The sequence below is a fragment of the Anticarsia gemmatalis genome, chromosome 9 (assembly GCF_050436995.1).
Source record: "Anticarsia gemmatalis isolate Benzon Research Colony breed Stoneville strain chromosome 9, ilAntGemm2 primary, whole genome shotgun sequence".
Classification (NCBI taxonomy): domain Eukaryota; kingdom Metazoa; phylum Arthropoda; class Insecta; order Lepidoptera; family Erebidae; genus Anticarsia; species Anticarsia gemmatalis.
The window spans coordinates 12,035,787-12,058,747 of NC_134753.1; the positions used below are offsets into that span (position 1 = coordinate 12,035,787).

General features: G+C 37.0%; 2 protein-coding genes across 8 annotated transcripts in view; one reads left to right on the plus strand and one right to left on the minus strand.

Moving 5' to 3' along the window:
- The first annotated feature begins 222 nt into the window (after positions 1-222).
- LOC142975329 (poly(ADP-ribose) glycohydrolase-like) lies at positions 223-9,557 on the plus strand. The gene is made up of 12 exons (XM_076118109.1): positions 223-356; positions 435-721; positions 2,751-2,912; positions 3,135-3,244; positions 3,624-3,767; positions 3,975-4,063; positions 4,631-4,793; positions 5,281-5,411; positions 5,939-6,126; positions 6,701-6,944; positions 7,344-7,489; positions 7,979-9,557. The coding sequence occupies exons 1-12, from the start codon at positions 317-319 to the stop codon at positions 8,369-8,371; spliced, it is 2,097 nt and encodes a 698-aa protein (XP_075974224.1). The 5' UTR covers positions 223-316; the 3' UTR covers positions 8,372-9,557.
- A 195-nt stretch (positions 9,558-9,752) lies between these two features.
- The window catches only part of bru3 (CUGBP Elav-like family member bruno 3), a 797,460-nt gene continuing 784,251 nt past the window's right edge, over positions 9,753-22,961 (minus strand). For 2 of the 7 annotated variants that reach the window (XR_012959611.1, XR_012959610.1), the window contains exons 6-12: positions 21,585-21,702; positions 20,746-20,922; positions 20,338-20,427; positions 19,327-19,404; positions 18,066-18,242; positions 17,651-17,841; positions 16,854-17,064 (exon numbers count right to left, since the gene is read on the minus strand). Coding sequence is in view for 2 of the 7 variants with exons in the window: in XM_076118110.1 (XP_075974225.1) it covers positions 17,714-17,841; positions 18,066-18,242; positions 19,327-19,404; positions 20,338-20,427; positions 20,746-20,922; positions 21,585-21,702 (768 nt within the window). In the remaining 5 variants the exon portion in view is untranslated. Of the gene's footprint in view, positions 17,065-17,650; positions 17,842-18,065; positions 18,243-18,753; positions 19,181-19,326; positions 19,405-20,337; positions 20,428-20,745; positions 20,923-21,584; positions 21,703-22,961 lie in introns of those variants that run through there. The other 5 variants (XR_012959607.1, XM_076118110.1, XR_012959609.1 and 2 more) reach the window with 5 other exon arrangements.

The window sequence follows — 22,961 nt, forward strand, 5'->3', positions numbered from 1 at the left end:
GTTGAAAAATTCGCATAGCTTAAATTAGCGTTTTATGGGCATTCCACCGCGGTATACCACTGGTAATGTCATTACAAAGGTTTTTTAGCAGGTTTATAATTCAACGCCTTTGCGCATGACTTGTGAGGATATTATTTTAGTTATCTAAATTGATTACCTATATTTATTCGTTTGAAGTATCATTCAAGACATCACTATTATGATGACAGTTGACTAATTCTTGACAGAATGACAGCATCAGTCAAACCGTCAAACCGCTGTTCAGAAGTTTTCATCTTTTCGATTAAACATTACAATTAAATCACACATTGAGTGTATGAAATTAATTTCTACATCTTTATTCAGAACCTTTTTATGTACGTATACACATACAGGCTAACATAGTTGCATTGTAACAATAAACACACTGTCAACTGGCCATTCAATATTTACAGATTCCAAACATTATTGGGTTACACACACAATGAGTGGTGATACAGACAGTGGTAATCATTGGAGAGGTGTTCCTTTAACTGAGTTATATGGATCGCAGTCGCCATGGGGAGCTCCTGAATTCCCGCTTGTAGCTCCATCGTATAACCATGCAGTTTTGTATCATGTCCCGAGTAGCGGCTGTGTGGCGGGAGATCGACCGCCAAAACCACAAATGGGACAAGATAAATGGGACTCGGAACATGTCAGAATGCCTTGTTCTAGCCACAGTTTATATCCTGTTGAAGATGTAAGTAAAATAAGTATTTATCTATTTAATTGTGACAAATGTATGTGTTTTGAGCATGAGTATTTGTTCTTACCCCGGTTGTAAATGTATCTATGTAAGTTATAAGTATTTTTATATAAGTATATTTATCAGTTATCTGGATACCATAGTAGCTCCGTTTAGTTTGGAATCGGAGGACCGTGTGTGAGTTGTCCAATAAGGCAATAATATTTATTTTATCTATTAATAATGTATGTGTTGAATGACTAGATATGACCTTATCAACAAAGGACATTCAGATGCATGTTGTTTGTTATTCATTAGCTTGTATGTGCTTGGTAAATCTAATAATGATTGTGCTTGTTTATTTTACCTAATCACCCTATTATTCTGTCGTTAACATTTACCATATTTGAAAAATACAATACTTAGTATAACCACAAAATGTAGTTGTAAAGATTACAGCATATTGTAGTGAGTAATAATGTAGCAAAGTTATCTATCTTTATATATATAATACTTCTCTTGAATGACTGGACCGATTTTGATGAAATTTTTTGTGTGTGTTCAAGGGGATCTGAGAATGGTTTAGATTCACAATTTTGTCCGCTGGACAATGTTTTTTTAATTAATTTTTTATTCATTAGTAGTTGTTGATTTTAGAATGTTTTACATTGGATCCGACAGACGGCGCTACCATCGCAGTGTCAAATATTTTTAGTCTGTCCTGACAGTTAGCGCTGTGATGAAATTAGAAAGATGTTTTGTTATCATTGTATTAATGTAGACCATGTGCTGGATTTTGCTTATTAAAAAAAGTTAAAAAATTTCAAATTAAAGACATGTAGACAGGACAACATCTGTTGGGTCCGCTAGTATGTATAAAGAACTCTTCTGTTACCGAGTCACTTATAGACAACCAAATTGAAAACAATTAACTCAGGAAGCTGACATTTGGCATGTATTTTCTTTGATGAGATGATTTTTGTAAATTCCACACCAAAAGTGGTGAGAAACTCTTAGTATATAAATGATCGGTAATGAAAATATTTGCGTAAGGGGGAAATCTTAAGTCCACACAGAATATGAAACTGACTTAATTTTTATTAATTTAACCTTAAGGAAAATCATTATGTATAAAACAACATGATGATGAAAATCATTATGTAGAACAACATAATGATTTTCCTGTGGGTGGTTTTTTATGTTTTTCTTTTATCTGCCACCATTACTTTTAATCTCCCAATAGATTTCAAGTTTTTAGGATTCTTATAAAGGACAGGCATTTTGCCAAGTGTCAGGAGTTTTGGAAAGGGCATGTCATGTATCTGTTCCTAATTAAATAGCTACTAAGGTTAATTTTTGTATCCTTTTCTGCTTTGCTAGACATGTTTTTAAGTGCAAATAAGTATTTTATTGTTATTATTTTGGTAATTTGTTGGTTTTTTGAATTTTGTGGTATGCATTGTTTGTAGTTCTTAGTTTTCTTAATTGTAAGATATTTTAGTTTGCATTTGACTCCTGCATGGGATCCACTCCGGATGTGCCTGCTGCATCAAATGGTAACTTTGTTGGGTCATTTTTGCGTCGCTTTTTACCCAATTGGTTGTTTGGCAATTTAAAATCTGCACAAACTGGGGACATAAAGGTATCATACTATAAACTATGTTCATTGGCCTTGCAGCTACAGAGCTTATTCTGAACCTTTGTTAAAGTTTGAAATATAACAGGCATATGCATTATTCCTGCCCATTATACATAAACTTGTGGCAGAGGTGCACGGGCATAGTAATGCTTAGCAATAGAGAAAAAACACCTTACTTTATTATAAATGCTGCTTAAAACTGACCAAAGAGTTTGGAAACATTCCTCAGTTTTACATTAGGCTTCTTGATGCTGTTTCGGTGATTGTGCATTTATAATTGTGATTATAAAGTGAATTAAACAACTTATTTGGTTGTGTACAGGAATACAGTTTAAATGCTAGTAGCTAGATTTGTTTTAAGCTAAAAACTATCTTTAACGATAATAATATGTGTTATTTTTACAGAACTCTGGTGAGACTCACTTGAAGAAGAGATGGGAGATGATTGAGACTGCTTTGTCTAAAACTTTGAGAAACAGTCATGATCTTGCCGACGCCATATTAAGTTATAACACCAAGTTTCGCAACATTTGGAAGTTTAGGGGACTGCATAAACTGTTTGATGAGGTACCTAACTATTTATAATTTGAATCCTAAGAAGTTTTAAGTAACATTAACAGTATTGAAATTAGTTCTTGAAGGAATACAAATACTAAGCTATTGACACAACTCATCCTTCATCATGAGGTTAGACCTATGCCTAGCCTGCTGTGGGACAGTAAAGGGTTGAATTTCTCATTATTAAAAACGAATTTTAGTACTCATAACTAAGATGCATTTATATTTCAGTATTTGGAAGAAGAGGAATCCCAATACTTCTTTGATGTTACATTACCAGAGATAGCAAAATTGGCTTTGGCTCTACCAAAGTTGGTACAAGCACCAATACCCTTGTTGAAGTAAGAAATGCAATTTTTTCCACTTTCATTAAAATTCAATCATTTATATTGTAATGTATTGACAAGTTATTACTTTGCACATTATCTCTGCACTGAGGTGCAGAACTGGACGACTGATCATGTCGTCTCTTTCATTCCTAGGTCGAGCAAAGTACTATTGGTCATTACTAAGTTAAATTAGAACATTTCTCAATAGTAGCCTGGAATTTGGTTACCTGCCCGGTAAATGTCGATAAACTCGCCCCCATTACATGAGACTAAAATTATTAACAGAGAAATGCGGGCAAATCTTCAGATATAACAGGCGTGATATTATGTATGTGGATATTAAGTGTTATGATAATTTACTTTTTATACTAATTAATGTTTTTCTTTGCAGGCAACACAAGAATCGTTCAGTATCTTTATCACAGCAGCAAATATCGTCATTACTTGCGAATGCATTCTTCTGCACATTTCCTAGACGAAACTCCAGGAAAGCTTTCTCCGAATACTCGTCGTATCCTTACATCAATTTTAATACGTAAGTAAACAATGTACATAAAGAAATAACTTAAACAGTACTGTTAAGAATACTTATAAACTAAAAAATATATATTTTGCAATCATAAAAAAATACCTAGAATCTTTTGCGAGTTCTTCACATTATCCCTTTCCGAACTAGCATTTAATTTACTATAACTGTATCGACATTGAATTAAGTATCGATTTCGATTTTTATTCCTTTTAGATACTGGCTGTATGAAGCAACGGATTCCGATGCAAACATGGAAAAGCTGAAAAGCATCTGTCATTACTTCAGAAGGGTGGTTACTAAAGGTGACATTCTTTTTATTTACCACTTATTCTTTGCTATATTTTGATCACAATTACGTACTAGATGTATCATTCAATTGTTTTAGTGGTCAGTAGGTATTAGTCTAGCTCAAAGGATTCATACAAGTGAAAGGATCAGTTTCTTCAGGACCAGATTCAGATTTTGACAGTTAATGTATGAAATACAACTGTCAAAATTCAATCTGATATGTTATCTGGTAGATATAAATAAGTGGTGAATAAACCTGGCACTTTTTTTATTCTTAAGAGTATCATTTTTTTTCAATCGTCATTTTAAATCTATTGTTAACCCTTTGACCGCCACGGTCGGCTATACTCGACAAATCAAAAGTGCTCACCACGCTTTCGTTGGCAAATGTCGACAAAAATATAGCGTCGTGAGCAAGTTTTTAAAGGGCAAGCAGCAAATTTTAAATGGGGGTCTTTCTTCGAGATCTGGCTCTGATCATGTTTAGTGACATTATAGTAAAGTAAGCTTTTCAAACATTCACAGTTAATCTAGTTCACCTTTGAGCGTGGCGTGTACATGTGTGGTATGTTCCAGTACAGTGCCGGTCGGCACGGTCACGTTCGCCCGGCGCTCAGTGGCGCCGCGCGCCTGTCCGTCGTGGACGCGCTCCGAGCGCCCGCTGGCCGCGCTGCCGCTACACGTCGATTCAAGGAACACTATCGAAGATGCCGACGGACTTATACAAGTTGATTTTGCTAATAAGTACGTTGATTCATTAAAATTACAGTCTTCAGTACTAAGATTAATGTGATTCTGAGTTTAATGTAAATTATAAATTTAATCCATTAATGTCCCACTGCTGGGCATGGGTCTCCTCCCATAATGAGGAAGGGGTTAGGTTAGGTTAGGCCTTAAGTCCACCACGTCGGCAAATTGCGCGTTGGGGCAGTGCAAGTTCGAGTTAATATGTCATAATAATTTAAACCTATTAGATAACCTTGTATTAAAATTTGTACGTGTCGTTAGAGGACTGTAAAGCCAAGTGGTCTGGGCCAGCTTATTTGTTGTGCTCCCATTTTTATACCTCTTATATTTTTATACTACAACATTTGTCAAGAAACACGTGCTTAGATTGTTTAATCGTTGCAAAAAGTGCTTAGTGTACGTAAGTTGCTGGTATACGTGCCCGCTCATATACTTGCGTGCATTTTATCATGATTTAATTTTGTGAATTGTCTCTCTTTGTAAGGTTCCTCGGAGGAGGTGTGCTCGGTCACGGCTGCGTACAAGAAGAGATACGGTTCGTGATCTGTCCCGAGCTACTCATCTCTATGCTGTTCACTGAGGAACTTAGGCCTAATGAAGCTTTGATGATTATTGGTAAGTTCACATACCGAAATTTTATTAATCTTTTGAAACCGTTGACACAACTTGCAGTGTATATGACTGCCTCTGTGGCATGGTCGGTAGGGTAAGACTAGCACGCAGTGATTAGATTCACATCGCGAGTCAGGACAAACGTTTTTTCAGAGTTTTTCCATCAATAAATAAACTGACAGCTGTGATTGCCGGGAATTAAGTCAATTATTTAAGACAGTACTCAGTAGAACTACCTTTCCTCTCGCTAGTCGTGTCTGTTATTCATCTCACTAGGCTAGGAGTATGGAGTAGAGTGTATACTTGTGTATTGTACCAACACCTGAACATTATAAACAAACTCCTGCACATTTGTCTGGTTTCAATGAAAATACACTAGAAGAAAATTATTTTCGTAGCCGATGTTTCTTCGTTTTATCTACGCTATTTAATTGTAGTAGTCAGCTACCGTCGCAATACGGTTACGTAGGCTTTCTCGAATGAAGTATTTCGTAGCATATATATCATATTGTATTGTCTACGCGTCGTAGGCAGCGAGCGCTACAGCCGCTACACGGGCTACGGCGGCACGTTCCAGTGGGCGGGCGACGTGCTGGACCACACGCCGCGGGACTCGTCCGGGCGCCGGCGCTGCGCCGTGCTGGCCATCGACGCCGTGCCGCACCACAGCGCGGTTAAAGAGTTCAGCAGAGATGCCGTCACTAGGGAACTTAACAAGGTACAGTAGAACACGCTAGTGGCTTCCCTAGTAGATAATTATAGTCGGTTCATTTCATACGTACGAACGAAGTCACGTCATTTTATCGGAGTCTCTCCCTCACACTTACAGATTGTCACATTTCTTTGATTATGATGTAGTCCGCATGTTTGTAACGGCCGAACTATAATATCAGTGTTTTTGAATGACTAGGATGGAAACACATGCCATCATAATATATTGACTGCTGTGGTTATATGGCGCAATGGTTAACGTGGTCGCCACAATAACTGAAATGTCGTGTGATGAGGTTGAATCGCACCGCAAAATAATTGGACAACAAATATCTGTTCTGAGTTTGAATGTTAACTTATCTATTAAGTATTTAGGTATTGTATTTAGATGCGAGTGTGTTTCTTAAGTTAGTTTGTCAGGTGCCCAGGTCTGGTCACCATAGAACATGGTGAACATGTTCAGGAATATTTTTTTAGCAAGTTTTTTTTTTCCAAGCTTATACTCTAGTCAACGAAACTATCTGTTTCGTAACTGACGGTCACAAATTTGAACCTATCACTTGAAACTTTCCATCCCACAGGCATGGATAGGTTTCTCTTTCGACACGGACGCGTCCTCCCCCTCCCTGCAATACCCCGGCGTGGCCACGGGTAACTGGGGGTGCGGCGCATTCGGCGGGACCCCCCACCTCAAGAGTCTGTTACAACTGATGGCCTGCGCCGAGGCCCGCAGACCCATGGCGTATTACACCTTCAGTGACGACAAGCTGAGAGACGATATTGTAAATATATACAACTTGCTGGCAAGGTTTAACGTTACTGTCGGTAAGTATATGAAGAAAACCACTAAATAACACGATTATTGTAATGTGTGAAACGCAAATGCGTTTGTATAAATCCGATAGTACGGCTAATCCTATACGGTCCGAATAGCCCATAAGAGTAAAGGAATAGAAAATATAACACATAAATAAACATAACTACAACGGAATTTGCTAATTTCACTAAAATTTAACTAACTAACTTCAGAAAGGATGTTGTTTTTCTAAGTAGAGTGATAATAGGCAACGATATAGAGTATCTGAAGGTTTTCGAAATAACATTGAATTGAATTGAATTTTGAGTATAGTGATCACTTTCATAAGATAACTCCTGGCAAATTGTACAACGCTAAAAACGCGACGATCACGATCTAAGCATTTATGTATTTAATTATATTTCCAGGTCAATTATACAAGCACATAGTAAAATTCTCAGAGAACGAGAAAGATGTGGTAAAAGGTCGATTACACTCGTACTTGGAGCAAGTACTTAGAGGAAACAAACAGCCATCACCCAAACTGGAGGACTGTGATAATAAGATGGAAACAGTAAGTAATTATACGTATATTTAAGCCTTTATTATTCCTTATAAACTAAAAGGAACATTTATTTATGTTTACATTCTTAATTTTGTTTATTGTTATATTTACATTGTTATGAGTATATGTCGTGCATAATTTAAAATATTTAATATTGTTTATGTACATAATATTTATACGTAGTATAATATTGTACAGATGCGTGCACGTCGTGCACGTTACATCTAGTTACGTATACGGAAGTTTTCGTAGATTATACGGAGAAGGTTAATGTCGAAGGCATGCGTTATGTATTAAAAAGTAAAAAATCTATATTTTAGTTTTCCGCCATAGTTAATTACATAAACGAAGAAAGAAAAGACAGACAAGTCAAAGAACGTCAAAGTTTTCAGTTTTAGGAATTGAACCCAGTTTTTAATTCAAAATCATGCATGTAGAAACATTCCCAAAACAAACAAAAAGTAATTAATGAATTACAATTAAAATGTTTTGTTTCAGAGCATGACAGAAAAGATCCCAGAAACGATAGTAAACATAGAAAAGGAGCTCGATTCACCGGACTTATTCTCACAAGACGAGATGGACCAAAGTCTTATAGAACTAGCATTACAAACAGAAGAGAAACACAAAGACACAAACAAACAAACAAACGAACAAGAGAAAAAACCAGAAAGTACTTCAAAACCTTCACTATTTGACACCATACAACAGATGGACGAGCAACCTAATTCCAGTGTTTCAAGTCCATCGCTCGGTAACCAAAGTAAAAATGTAATAACACACGATTGCAACGCGTCAATGGATAGCGAAGAGAAATCAGATCCGTCTAGTGAGCTGAAGAAAAAAATCAGTAAGAAAATTACAGACTATTTCAGTAAGAAGTCCATTTGATCGTATACTTGTTGTAGTTATAATAATGAATTGTAAATGTTGTGTATTTAATATATGTATTGTATTTGTATTCGATGTGTATATATGTATTTATATTGTTGTATTTGATGGAATAAACATGTATTTATTGTATGGATGGTGGCTGACAATAGTTCATTTATAAGATTGGGGAAATTAATAGTTTTTTGTTGTTAAGAGGTAATACTCGTATCTTTTCTCCAAATAATTACTCAAGGCCGTGGTTGAAATAAATACTACACTATTACTTTTGCTTGAAGTTAATTGAAGCTCAAAGCAAATATTTCTGTGAACAGGTCTAATTGTTTAATGTATGTAAAGGTCCTCTTGAAATAAGATTTTTCTCCTTTTTAGAGGCATATGTGATCTAAATAACATTTTCTACTAAAATGAACTATAGTCTAATAGTATTATTTAAACGACTAAAATTGTATGTAGATATATATTAGTTACTGTTGTAGTTATTACCGTTACACTGTTATGTATGTATGGCCTTGTGTGTTCGTGTATTATTTTATTTACAACGTGTTTATTTTATTGCACTCTGTTGTAAATAATTGGTATAATATGTATTTAAATTAATGTTTCACTGTTGGGAATGGTCTGTTTTTAAGGAGTTTACTAGTCAAATCCGCCGACCCGCCGACAAATGTCGGCGAAATTATGTCGGTGGGATTTAGTTTCAAAAGAATCGTGACGGCGAATTCTAGACAATCTTTGAAATAAACTCGCTGACATTATGTCGCCGACATGTGTAAGTAGGTCGGCGGTTTTCATGTATAGCCTCTTTAAGGTTGAGAAGGGTTAGGCCTTAAGTCCACCATAACGGACTTGTAAAAATTGGTAAGTTATAGCAAATTATTAAATGAAATTGGATAAGAGGATGTTGAATAAAATAAGTACAATTCTGAGATTTTTTAAATTAAATATTTGCACTAAAGACTGCGATAAGTATTTGGAGTGAACTCTATTGTGTCGGTAAGAGGTTATTATTATATTAATAATATAATGTAACAACAAGAAAACATAATTTTAATAATTTATCGATTCTCGTTGATTTTCTATCTTATTCCCTTATATTGATTATATTTAATAGTTATATTTAAAACTGTTGAATGTCGGAATTGTTTCCAAAAACATTGTACCTGACATGTGAATGTAGGACCACGACGAAATAAAACACATACCATAATATAATTAAAATTATTTATTATCCTTCATCATATCTCTAGCATACTAAACGTAATAAGTGTATAATAATAAATAATTGAATAGTAATTTAGTTTTGAAATCTCAGCAATATACATATTAATAACTCGATAATAGGTTTAAAAGTTCATTTAACTAAATTAATACATGCAAAGTAGGCGAATTATTATTGTTATTAGTTCCATAATAACATGTATCTATGAACATATTCCACAATTTTCTAAAACTGTCAGTTACTTCTAATACACTAATAATAAGTTAATAATAAATATATAATAATAAAATTATATAATAAATTATAAATGAACGATTAACTAGCGACTTCAAAAAGTGATGATAACACTTTATTTTTATACAAATCTTTGGCGAACTATAACAATATATGAGAATAAACATTTCAATAGCTAGCTATTTGCACTGAGCTCTCACAGTTACATCGGAACATAATTGTTGCTATTTAAGTATACAGCTCATATTCACACAGTCGACCGCCACACACACCACTCTTATATACATATACAATCAATATAATATATATATTCAGCTATAATTATTATAATAGTATATAAAACACCTGGTGATATAACTATACTTATTTTGACAGTAACGGACATCGATTCATTTAACATTATAGGATTATCGTTTGCCAATAAAATATATTATAATGTCACCCAATGTTCGTCTAGTATACAGCTCAATATTCTAACATAATAGCAATGTGTGTGACAAGTCTTCACATGAAATAACAATTCCAATGATTTATAATACAAAAGTTACAGTATTCGACTTAAGACGTCAATTGAAATATATTATCCACATGTCCGTGTGATACATCTGTTATAACGATATAAACAATTGTCTAACGCGTGTTTTAACTAAACTTTACAACAATTGGGGCTGAGTGATAGCGTGGAACTAATCTGTATAAATTTTCTTTAACTATCGTTACTAACGATATCGAACTATCCCTCGATAGAGATATCTCACGATGTCATTAGATAAATTGACAACTTAAAAAAAGACAACAATGATTTTCATGAGATCGAAGATTGCACCAATAAAAGAAATAACTTTGTGAGACAGAGATGGTACTATACGTATAGGCATCTCTTACTAGCAAAGCAATATTATATTACTATATTCTTTATATTAATAAGAGAAAACAGCAAGAAAAATATCTTATTTACAATTCAATTTATCTACGGACATCGATATTTATACTAATTCTAATTAACAAAATTAAATTAATTCAAGATCATTAAAATTATAATGGCAACTAACATTATGGCATTAATATTGTACAGTTTGGTAACGCGATTACAGCGAGGGCTCAGATACACTAGCGACATCTCCTTTTAACTCGAAATTAAGTTTAATTTCTAAGTCCTGTAATCTGCGGAGGTAGCTAGTGTATGTGAGCCCTGAGGTCAGCAACATAAAGGCCCAAATCGAGTGTCGTATAAGAATAAGTGTAGGTTGAATGGACGATTAATTCAAGCGTATATCACAGGCACCACGTGAGGTGTCCCTTGGCTAAGCTATACATATGTAACGCTGACGCCGACGTCCAGGATTGTTCTAGAACCCATAATTTCACTAATAACAATTGTATCACCATTTAGAATTGAATAGTTGAAAGCCAGGTACATGTTGTAGTATTTACAATCTGTCATGAACAAGCCGTATCGTAATTGGCATAATATTACACTATTTACATCGTATTTATTTATTCTAAGTCAAGGAAAGAATAGATTTATCGATATTTAGCCTTAGGTGGATGGCATCAAATTGTTAAACGTCAGTCTAACAAAGGTATAATCTCGGTTTAGTGTGACAATATAGATTTGTAGGCCACGAACAATCTTGAACTCGCATCGGCCGTAGTTTACTCTTAAACTATTCCAATATAAGTTATCCAGAACAATGCGCGGGATATAGTTTACGAGTATTTAATTGGTTCATCCATTTTTACACTTTGGGTTTGGCTGGCGACTGAGGTCCGCGTGAAACAAACGTTCTCTGGCTTTATGTAGAAGCTCGCCTAAAAATGAAAAGTTATTTCACTAATTTATGAAAATGTTATTAAGGTTACAATCATTATGATTTACATTTTGGCATGCGTGTTGGTACAATTTACATTCTAACTAGGCCCAGTCGCCGGTTACCCTTACAATTTTATTTATGGCTTGTTACCATTCTAAAAAACGGTTAATGATTATGATTTCCACTTAGCATTAACACAGCGACACCCTGTCACCCGCCCGGGCGGTCCCGGGGCAAAAGGCTAGTAAGCTCCTAAAGATATGACGTCATATGTATGTACAATCGAATTATTGTGGAACTAATATGCACACGTGGTCCCACCGCGAGCCAAACTATCTGTTCTCTAAAGTTATGTTTGAAGCATATATCTACAATTTATTAATAAATGTTTACATGGCAGTTAATTTCAAAATCATTGTCTACACTACGATTAATCCGAGTTTAACCTCACGTTACATGTAAGGTGTAACTGTTCCTAAGTTTCAATATAAATTTGAACTTCGTTAACGCCTCGGCATTAACTATTCATTAACACACAGACGAGTGGCTCGCGGTAAGAGTTTATATTTAAACTGTGACGTCTGTCCAGTGTCGATAACTTTTTACAATATATTATACATCCAGTTGTAGTTTGAAGCAAAATAATAAACAGAATCGGTTATAGTAATATACAGTTGAAGATGTTTTCGGACGGCGCATATTTGTTTCGTGCTGACTGACGCCGTGAGGCGGCGCGTGGTCAACATCTCTCTATAGGTGATCTTAGGCCGGACGGACAGTGTGCTGCAATGTGACATGCATACAAACATGTGTAAGTTACTGCGACAAAATTGATTGTAGCATTATTGTGTAAATGTCACTGTAGGTGTTAAGAATAGCATGCGACACCGCAGCACAGGGCAGCCTCGACGCAAGACCAAGTCATCGTATAGCAGAACTATGAGAGTTACATCGTCTCTACCTAAATCATACTCCATATACTTGCCTTAAGGTAACTTTATCTAACTTAACCAAACGGTTATACCATTCATAACTCGTGCTACCACTCTATACCGATAAATTATCTCAACCTTACCTAGTCTAAAGGTACATGCTGCGACCTATCAGTATTCTGGATAACTTATGATAAAATTAAATTATTACAGTATATTTTCATCTCATTATAACATAGTAGGTGTACTTCAAAATATGTCGATCTAATGAATTAATAGGTAGGAAGTATTAGACATATTCCATAGTATAATCGCACTATATTAAACACTGGTTCTATTACAAGTCGAGACGAGTACGTAACGCAAACGGAGACAAGTACCGCGTAATGTAACCAAACGTACGAACGAACGTGTGCTTGAAGCTAAACTATGCTAAGCGATAGACAAAATAAATAACAGAAAAAAGATATGACTAGATCGTTTTGTTTCAATACTAGGACCTACTTCATAAAAGCACTATGCGCCTCTCTCCATATTTTTATTATATAAATAGATATAATATGATTAATTATACCGAATCTAGGGTTTGTTTTTTTTTCTGATTAAAATATTGGCATTCATCTTATGTACTAACTAGCATCGAACGGTGTTGAGTCAACGTGTTGTATATCGTGTGGGTGTGGTGTGCCCTGCGCACGCCGCACCTCGCACCATCCGACGATCTAACTAACTAAGTATTTCGCCTAAATAACGATCCGCCTTCAATTCGCATACCTTTTACAAACGATTCAAACGTCCTTGAGTGCATCGATAATGTTCACATCTACGCGAGCGCTACGACGAATTTGAGTATGCGAACGATATAAATATTTTATAAAATTTCAGGAGTTAAATAGTTTTTTTAAGAAATTCGATTTCGTAATACTAACAATGTTGTTTTTGATCCGGCGCGCGAGCCGCGTATGAGGCACCGTAGCGACGTCACGTCTACGAGGGTACGTCGTAGAGGATGCGTAGCACCCCATGTGAGTAGTAGTGGCGCTACGTGTGGGCCGCGCGCGCTAAGTGTGAGATGACAAGTGAATGAGGATACTTCAGTAACGCAAGTGGCACTAAGTGAGGGATGGTCGGGGGGCACTGTAGAAACAAATCAAGCGAAGCGCGTTGTTCCGTTCGAGCCGCAACTCGCGATATACAGCGGTGAGATGAGGATGAGGTCGGTTACGCTACGATAGTTACGAGAGAGTATAAAAAGTGGCGACAGACTAGTCAGTGGACCCGAGAGTGATGCGGCACCGCCGCCGGGCAGGCAGATGTACGACGAATCGTAGTCTAAGTCAGAGAGTACGGCAATACCTGCCTACATGAAAAACATTTAGATACATTTAAATAATTGCAAAGCATACCCTGTATCCTAGAATCACTTTTATGGGCGATTGTTTTATACATTCAGAGAGGACTCATTAATCTATTACAAACGTTCGCGTCACCGCAATATATCTTTAGGGAATTTAATTTTAATCAGTATAAAGATATAAGTACACAATATTATTAATCGTCCCGGGCGGGGAGGCCCGGGCGCATTACGCCTACATTACCCACGAGGTGATATTATCGATAATCGATATACTAAGTATACGTGTTCCGGTTTGGCATCGATTTATCTGTAACCTAAGTAGGTACGGCGCGGGCGCCGCCGCCGTCAGCGCTGCACTCCACTCATCACATCCGACCCGAGCGACCCCACGTAGTGTAGAGTGAGACACACCTACACTCTACTGACTCTACAGAGTAGACGTCTCGTATATCCACCACCCATCCAAGGAACGTACATCCAGCGAACACGCCACCGTGCGGACCGTCATGTCGGGTCATGTCGGGGGCCGGCTCCGCGGTCGGGTTACGAAACGAGACCACGTCGACGAATTATCTAAAACGGTAACACAATAGACATCCATTTAAAGTAATTATGCATCATAAATGATAATGACGCTTAAACAATTTTAAGAAGCGTAACAACGTATTGCACATTCGTGAGTCAGAGAAAAGAACTAGAGACACCTAAAACGATAGTATTATTTGTTTACATACATCGTTTTAACACACGGCTTACTCGTAAATAATAAACGCCTAAACCTAGAATACTATATCAATATAATATAATTATTTGTGTAAATATAAAATTCTATGTCTTGTGGTGAGTGTAATATTTGACTAGAGGCGGGCGGCGTGGCAGACGGCGGCCGAAGGCAACCGCGCGCCGCGTCGCGTCGCAGGCGCAGTCGAGCGCCGTGCGGTGCGGCCGAGCAGAGCCGAGCAGAGCCGAACAGAGCCGAACAGAGCCGAACGAGACCGAACACGGCCGAGCGTGGCCCACGGTCGAGCGCGCTCAACCACAGCCCCGTGGCCGAACACAGTCGAGCGTGCCGATCATTACCGATCACTGCCGAGCACGGAGCCCGCCCGCGCGCACACAATATATCTAAGGTATCTCAGTATCATTTTATATTTATATTGGTACCTTTTTGATTATGAATCTATTTTTGTCTGTATAGAAATTACACTAGTTTTGTTTTCTGTTATCTCGCGCTCCTCTCACTGTTGACTCCCCGATCGCATTTAGTCACAGTTATTGTATTTAACACCTTAACACGAATAGTTTTTCTTTTAAATATATATATATGTAATATGTACGTATATAGACACATACACGAATGCCAGAAACAAAGTTGGGGAAGCGCGCTCCTGTGAATTGACGTCGCGATCTCGCGAGTGTTCGCCGCTCGTTCGCCGCGCGCCCCGCGCACCGGGTATTGTCCAATTCAACTACCTACTGAACTTCTTAAAGCCATATAAACATTTTAGTAATTGAAACTATACTCGAAGCTTTGTCGAGGCGGAAATACGACACTAATGGCTCGGATCTAGAGGTATCTTCTGAAATTTCCCTGTGGGTATGTACAAAAATAAATTATGATTTTTCTTTAGAGGACATTTCCGAAAGTGCCTCATCCCCGTCCATTCGGTCGGTCGACGCAACACTACGCTCCGCCTCAGCAAGGCTTCGTGCAACAAACTTACGAATAGTCAGGTAACTATCGCGGTAGCTTGAAAAATGTGAAGGCGAGCTTGGAAGTTTGAACACTATAAGCCTTCATTCAGGCTGGAATGTAAAGAAATTTAATAACATTTTAGCTAGTCAACAATTTCAATACGATTTGCCTAGTTATAAGTAAATCCCGGGAGCGGAGTGAGGCGCGCGACGCACGCTCGACTCAGAGCGATACACACATATGCAATACAGATACAAACGGCCTGTACAGTCCATTATGTTGATATTATACTTTTTATATCACAGCCCATATTGGAATTTACAACACATAATAACACGATCTCTTGAAACGAAGGCCTAAGTATTCGGTCTTATGTTGAAGTGCACTTTCATTTGTACACAGCGTTAAATACAAACATTTAATTTTTGTCAACAACATCGTTCACTAACATGTAGGTTTGTGAGTGCTGGCCGTACCAACGGACAGACAGACGCGCATAACAACGTGGATACGGAATATTGTATATAGAGTTCAGTCACAGTCGGTGTATCGAGTAAACGTGCCCTGTAATAACCTCGTGTAAGATGTGTCCCTTGTATATATCGTGTTTGATCCTCAATAACGGCGCTGTAGAATGTCGTGTGGTACGAGCCAGCCGTATTAGCTTATCAGACACACACATAATAAAATTTAACAAAATATAGGACATTATAAATACTCCGATAGTGATCTATAGAGCACTTACATTAGTGTGATCAGTTCGGCGGTGGGAGACAACAGTGTCCGCGACCGTCGGGGCCGCCGTGCCACGTGTGCTGGCTCACTGTCACACTGTCGCGTATCACGTATCGCGTGTCACGCACGCGCACGTACACGTACACGTGCACGCGCACGCACTAACATACACGCACACGCTCGCGTGACGTCAGCACACGTGTGCACCGCCCACGACGCTACATTTTGTTGCAATATACAATAATTAAAATACATTTTTTTTCTTACATTTTCAACTTACTTAATAAATTCAGTTTGGCTTAGTCAAGCAAATAACTAGTATAATAAATTTATGTTAAAAGTTTCAGTTAAACGTTAAGTACTTAGAAGTAGAAGTATGATTACGAATGACAAAATTTTTATAACGTGTCATTTTATAATAATAATAATAATTTAATCAAAGTTAATAAATTGTATATATAATAATATAATAGAGTAATTTAATGATTAATCGATAATGATAAGAATGAAGCATTCCTACGCGCTGATTTAATAAATTACTTTTAACTAATTTAGTATACTCGCCGAGTGGGCTTGCATAATTCTTTAGGTAAGTATGTTGGTAATGATATTTGCTATACAATAAATGTGTTTAAATTCCTTGGAATTGTTGATAATACGCGAACATGCGTGCCGCGGGCCAACCGAACACTCCGGTCGACATCTGAAACAACATACGTTCTAACTGATTAAATATTCTAAGAGAGGCATCACAACAAATATGATTTCATTTAAACAGCCAATGAGTTTTAGGACAGACACTGACACAGGTCCACTGTATAAAATTTTGATTGCATTTCTTATTTTATTCAGTCCGATCCATGTCAAGAACTTGAACTGAATCGAACCGATTAGGGTACGAACTACATTAGGCCAAACTATGTTTTACACTTTTTATTTTATTTATTTATTATATTTTACACATTTCATCTGGATACCTTCCAGTAATGTCTAAACGCTGGTCAGAAATGTATCGAATGTGAATTGGGTAACTAGCAGATGCACGAAGTGGCATGCCTTTTCAAAATCTATTGTCTTGTGTTATTCTCATGCGAATGGCATAAACTCCAAGGATTTTAAATTTCAAGTAATCCGTAAACATCGTATGAGAGACAGATGGTCAAACCTCCCTCAAAAATGAAAAGCAAAACTCTAATTCCTCATCGAGGTTACTTTCTTATAGAACTACAAAATTGTGGTCTAATGTAGTTCTATCTTAAGTGTATAACATAAATGAATGTGGAGCTTACATGGTTGTAAGTTACAATGTATCTTACAAGTGGCACGCGATGAACGCGGGACGGCGTCTAGGGCTAGTAAGGCCGATTGGCGTCCTTGGGCCGTTTCAGCTGAACCTTCAGCCGCTTCATGCCGATCTGGAAGCCGTTCATCGCCTGGATCGCGGCCTGTGCCGACGTTGGGTTATCGAACGATACGAAACCTGGAATTTTTGAATGAGACAATTATTACAAGTACCATTATTCCATTGGTTTATTTTGGTGGAATTGTTACGCAAATTTAAGTGTAGAAAGTTATCCGACGGATAAAAATCAACGCTGGAAATAAGTATTCAGACGTTTTGAAGATTTCATGACAGAAACAAATTGAAGAATGACAAAATGAAACTAAAGCTTCAGCTCGTAACGATGATAAATATCAACATACCGAAACATTTGCTCTGATTAGTAGCGCGGTCGATAAAAACTTTGCTGCTGATAACGTTGCCGAACGGCAGGAACATTTGCATCAACTCTGCGTCTCCGAACTCCTGCGGCAGGTGGTAGATGAAGAGGTTGCAGCCCTCGGGGCCAGAGATCGAGCAGCCTGGGAACATAAGAAAATCTTTAAAGAACTCACAAATCTGCCCTTGAACAATATTGTGAAGGTTTTTGTTAAACGAGGCCCTGGTCCCTCGTCCAAGATAATTTCCAGCAACTTTTTCTTCTGAAATTCTGCAAGGTAGGCTATATGATTTGTAATGATATGACAAAATGATTGAATTCGATTTAGTCATCTTGATGTTTTCAAAGGTTAGAAGGTAGTGATAGATGTCTTATAATTGTCCATTAGTTCAATTAGATGAATGAGTGATTCTTGTTAGTCAGAGGTAAAAAAGATGGTATGATGATATGTAGTTTCTAGCGAATTTATATCATAATGAAAACTCAGGTAAGTTTATAAATTATCTATAGCAGGAATAGCCGACCTAAATTTCTTCCAATGAATGACTAGAATTTGTATCTCCAAAAACAAATATTAATATGAACTTAACTTTAATGAATAATGATTCCATATTTGTATTTTTGAAAGCTGTGATGTCGATGGAAGTAGGTAAGTAAGCGAACACACAAAATAAGAAGACATAAGTTTATTAGATAGGTATATTACAATCACATAGAGTACACATAACATCAACATAACATAGAACATAGATACACCAATGTGTTAACTAAGTACAGCGACAGACTTGCACGTACCATTAAACAATGCCACTGAGATATATCCCTATTTCGATCTTACGCAAGTAATTTTACACAAGAGTGAGTGAGACAGGATTAACCATGAGCGGCATTGTTTAATTGAACAGTGTGGACGTGAGAATTTGATACAGAAGATGTGATATTGAAGACGTGTGTCACTGTAGAAACATCGACCTAAATACACGATGTCGACATTCATAAATACGCTGTTTTCCAGCTAAGTATGGAAGAAGAAATGCAAGCGAATTCAGTTCAGGTTGTTTATGTAGGGTGACCCGATAGAGTAGAAGAAGCGTTCAGCTGGAAAACAGAAAACACATACATTCAATGAACGTATATCACAGCGGCTTCATTGAAATAACACAAAAGAGCGGTTGATGGGGGTGAATGAACTCTTGGACTGGGTTAGTTGAAGATTCAGTTGTCCTCCTCAGGGCTCCACTTACCTTCTCGTTGCGCCGGCGCAATGGTCGACATCGGCGGAGGGATCGGCTGCGGAAACTGCCCATATACCGCTGGATAAGCTGTCGAACATTAATTTGCACATTTTCACAATGAACACCTATAGTTGCGTACATACATGCATATCATCAACAATATCATGAAGCTCAGTTATATCTAAAAAATATAATTTGCCAACATTTTATATTGATAATTATATCTTGAATTACTGGTGACATTGTAGTTCAGTAAATAAATAAACAGTCAACATCGAACACAAACTACTATATGAGTACCAAATGAGCCCAATTAGCGTGTTTTAAACATCTCATGGTACATTTTACATACGAGTACAACAATATCAGATACTGGCAAGTGATTGATCTACGCAGTTATGTTGAATTTATGAAAGAATGCCCTCGAAGCGTCTAGTTGTAAAAGAACTTTGTCTTGGATCTTATTTACCTAGGTAATCGTTCACTTTCTTTGAACAAAATCATCTAACGATGTTTTTAAATCTTAGGTGAGTAGATCAACCATTCGCAATATATGTAGACACCCGTTCCTCTTGCACATAAATATTGTAACAATAGTATCATCCAATCAAAATACACAAATTTATCTTAATACTCAATACTCATTCTATACATCGTACATTTGTGATAACAGCTGCTAGTTGTTGCTAAAGGAGAACGAAAAATGTGGGTACTATGATAAATGCAAATTTGGAATTTACAGATTCTTAATATGACTTCCTTTAGCAACAAATGCTAATATGTAAATACAAAACTTAACCAATAGTATGTCCAGTATATCGCAAACGGAATTTTAAAGCTTTTTAGCACATTTTGTAGCTGAAAATTGCTCTTTATAAAGCAGTTTTTATATAGCTTGAGGTTCGTAAAATTTGCTCGTAAAGTTAGCAGTTTCTTCTACTATTGGTTAAGTAAAAAGCATGTGTAGAAGCGGTGTGGGGGTTCGGGGCGGTGTTGGGCGGAATGGGGCGGGTCACTCACCGACTCCGGGGAATGGCTGCATGCCGGGGTAGGCCGCGTGCTGCAGCGCCGCCTCGCCGTTGGGCAGACCCTGGGCGGTTACTGGGACCGCTGAAATTGTTTAAATATACAATATAACATATTATGTTGACAATTAAAAGCTGATGTGTGCTGTGTTAATTATGCAGAGGCAAATCGGAATTACGTATTAAAATTCCTCATCAATGTGGCTTCATATTTTATTGTATGACTTTTGGAATGTTAAAAATATCTTACTTCCGTAAAGAATTGCATCAAAACCAATCTTAATCAGAACATGTGTATTGGCATCGATCAGAAACTTAACTATCCTAAACTTTACGAGAGTATAATGAAAAAATATGGCTTTTTGATGGTAATAGCGGAAGAAATTTACATGAGAGTACTTACGTCCAGTGAAGGTCTGGTGTATGCCGTTCGTGTAGACAGCTTCCTGCGGTGGTGGTTGTCCGTTAGCGGTCTGCGCCGCCATGTTAAAGCCTGGCATCGTTGGCGACGGCAGTGACGGCAGCGCTCCGTTCAGCGGCTGCGCTCCCCCTGTACCTATCGCTAGGCCTGAAAAGTTGTCTGCAACAAAGAAAATGATATTAATTCTACCGGAAAAAGGATTAGAGAAAGAATTGGTTCTAGTAGTCGTATCGTTAAAAAAAACAATTTTTATTTTCAGTTCGCGAACATGGCGAGTTAAATGTAGGCCGAAATTTCAAGCAAAACATAAGTATACTTAATCTAATATATCCAATAATAATAATTCACGTAATTTGATATTATATTCGGCAGCCGTTGCGGGCCGTTATACATTATTAAATTCAGTTCCGTTATTATGGTTTAGTGACAAATCGATGACATCACTTTTTTCTTTGCCAAATACCTAGATAGAAAAAAAAAGTTATTTGAGCAAGATAATACAAATATTGTCGTTTGCAACTGTAACTCAACTGTATGTAAATTAGACGTGACGTCATATCAGTTAAGAGGTCGGGGTGAGGGGTGTCGTGACGTCACAATACATGTATGTCAATTTACGACTATATTTAGCTAAACTATTTATAGGAACTCTATTTAAAGCAGTCTATTATTACAGACCTTGTAATGAGCCTAATTTTAGCTAAGTAATATAGATATACCTTTGCAAACTTGTCACTGCTTCTGAATGTATTTTTTAATTATGAAATTCAATCCAATCTCATATATTTTTGTTAACTCGACTATAAAATAGGGATATTTACCCGAAGCAGGCGGTACTACGGAGTTAGCCATTCCGTTGAGCGCGTGAGACGCGAGCGCCGTCATGGGACTGATGTAGCCTGCCTGCGCCGTCGCTGCCACCATCAACGCTGCTTGTTGCTAGAAATAAAAAAAGACGGGGGTTACTACCAATGGCAACGTAGCACTCTCATAGCGTGGTCTACGGACTACGAGAAAATACGCGTAGGCTATGAGTGTGCTACGCGTAGGCTACGAGTATGCTACGCGCAGGCTACGAGTATGCTATGCGCAGGCTACGAGAACGCTACGCGAATGTCACGTATTGTTTTGTCGTCTAACTTATAATGAAGGTGCTAAGATCTTTTTGCCCAAAAATCACACTCTAAGATTGTTGGTAAGTAATAAAAATAATGACATTTTAATATTTAAAAACGGGTTAAAATTTAATAAACCTTTTCAAGATGCTGTATAGAATATAATGTTATCTTAGTCTCCTATCTAAGTTACATCATAAATACCCGTTATCGTAGCAACGTAGCAACGTAGACTGCGTAGCACATGTTACATCACGACATAATTCTACACATTACACAATCCATATGTGAAACTCATAACATCATATTAACGGCTTTACAGTCGGCACTAACACTATTGAAACTATAAACATCTTAAACTTAGTACTGTGCGGTGAGATTACGTAACGTACGAGCGAACTACGAATACAATAATAGGGTAGTTGAATATCAGACAAATCAGTTTTTATAAAATGTCAAAAGTACGTATAAAAATACCACTTAACGACGTCACAATTTCGTGGTGTGTAGTATGTTTCAGTCTTTAATAATTTTAATTTCAATACTATTTATGAAAAATAGTTACATAGCATGAGCATTGTAGATTACCCTTTTACGAGTACAACTTCAATAATTTTCTGTTAACCCAATCTACGTCACTGTAGTATAACTAACTAACTCTAGTCATAATGTAGTTGACACTTTTACAAGAAGCCTATTCTTAAACACATTTCCGATGTCTAGAAAGTTTTTTGGGTGAATGTAAAAGTTTTGTGCGTACTAGCTTTTAGACACTACTTTGTCATTGAATTTCGGATCACGAAAATATGAACCTCAAACTTTGATATCATATTTTGTCTTGATGAGGACTTATTCTTGTCATTTTTTTAAAGAAGATTATACTATTATCAATGTCCGGATCAATCAATGGAATGTTGTAACGTTCCTCAACTTTAAGAGTCTTAAGTAAAAATCATTCTGTCTTTATCATTTTGACGTGTAACGTAGAGACAAAAATACATTCGAACATGCCTTAAAATGTAATGATTTTCCACATTCGTTTATTTTTCTAATCTGATGCCTTATTGATTCAATGGGTATAAC

Excerpts from the sequence above, each read along its gene's own strand:
- LOC142975329 (XM_076118109.1), top strand. The coding sequence starts at position 317 with ATGAAATTAATTTCTACATCTTTATTCAGAACCTTTTTAT. Across the intron at positions 3,768-3,974 it reads CCTTACATCAATTTTAATAC|ATACTGGCTGTATGAAGCAA; the intron begins GTAAGTAAACAA and ends TATTCCTTTTAG. Across the intron at positions 7,490-7,978 it reads GTGATAATAAGATGGAAACA|AGCATGACAGAAAAGATCCC; the intron begins GTAAGTAATTAT and ends GTTTTGTTTCAG.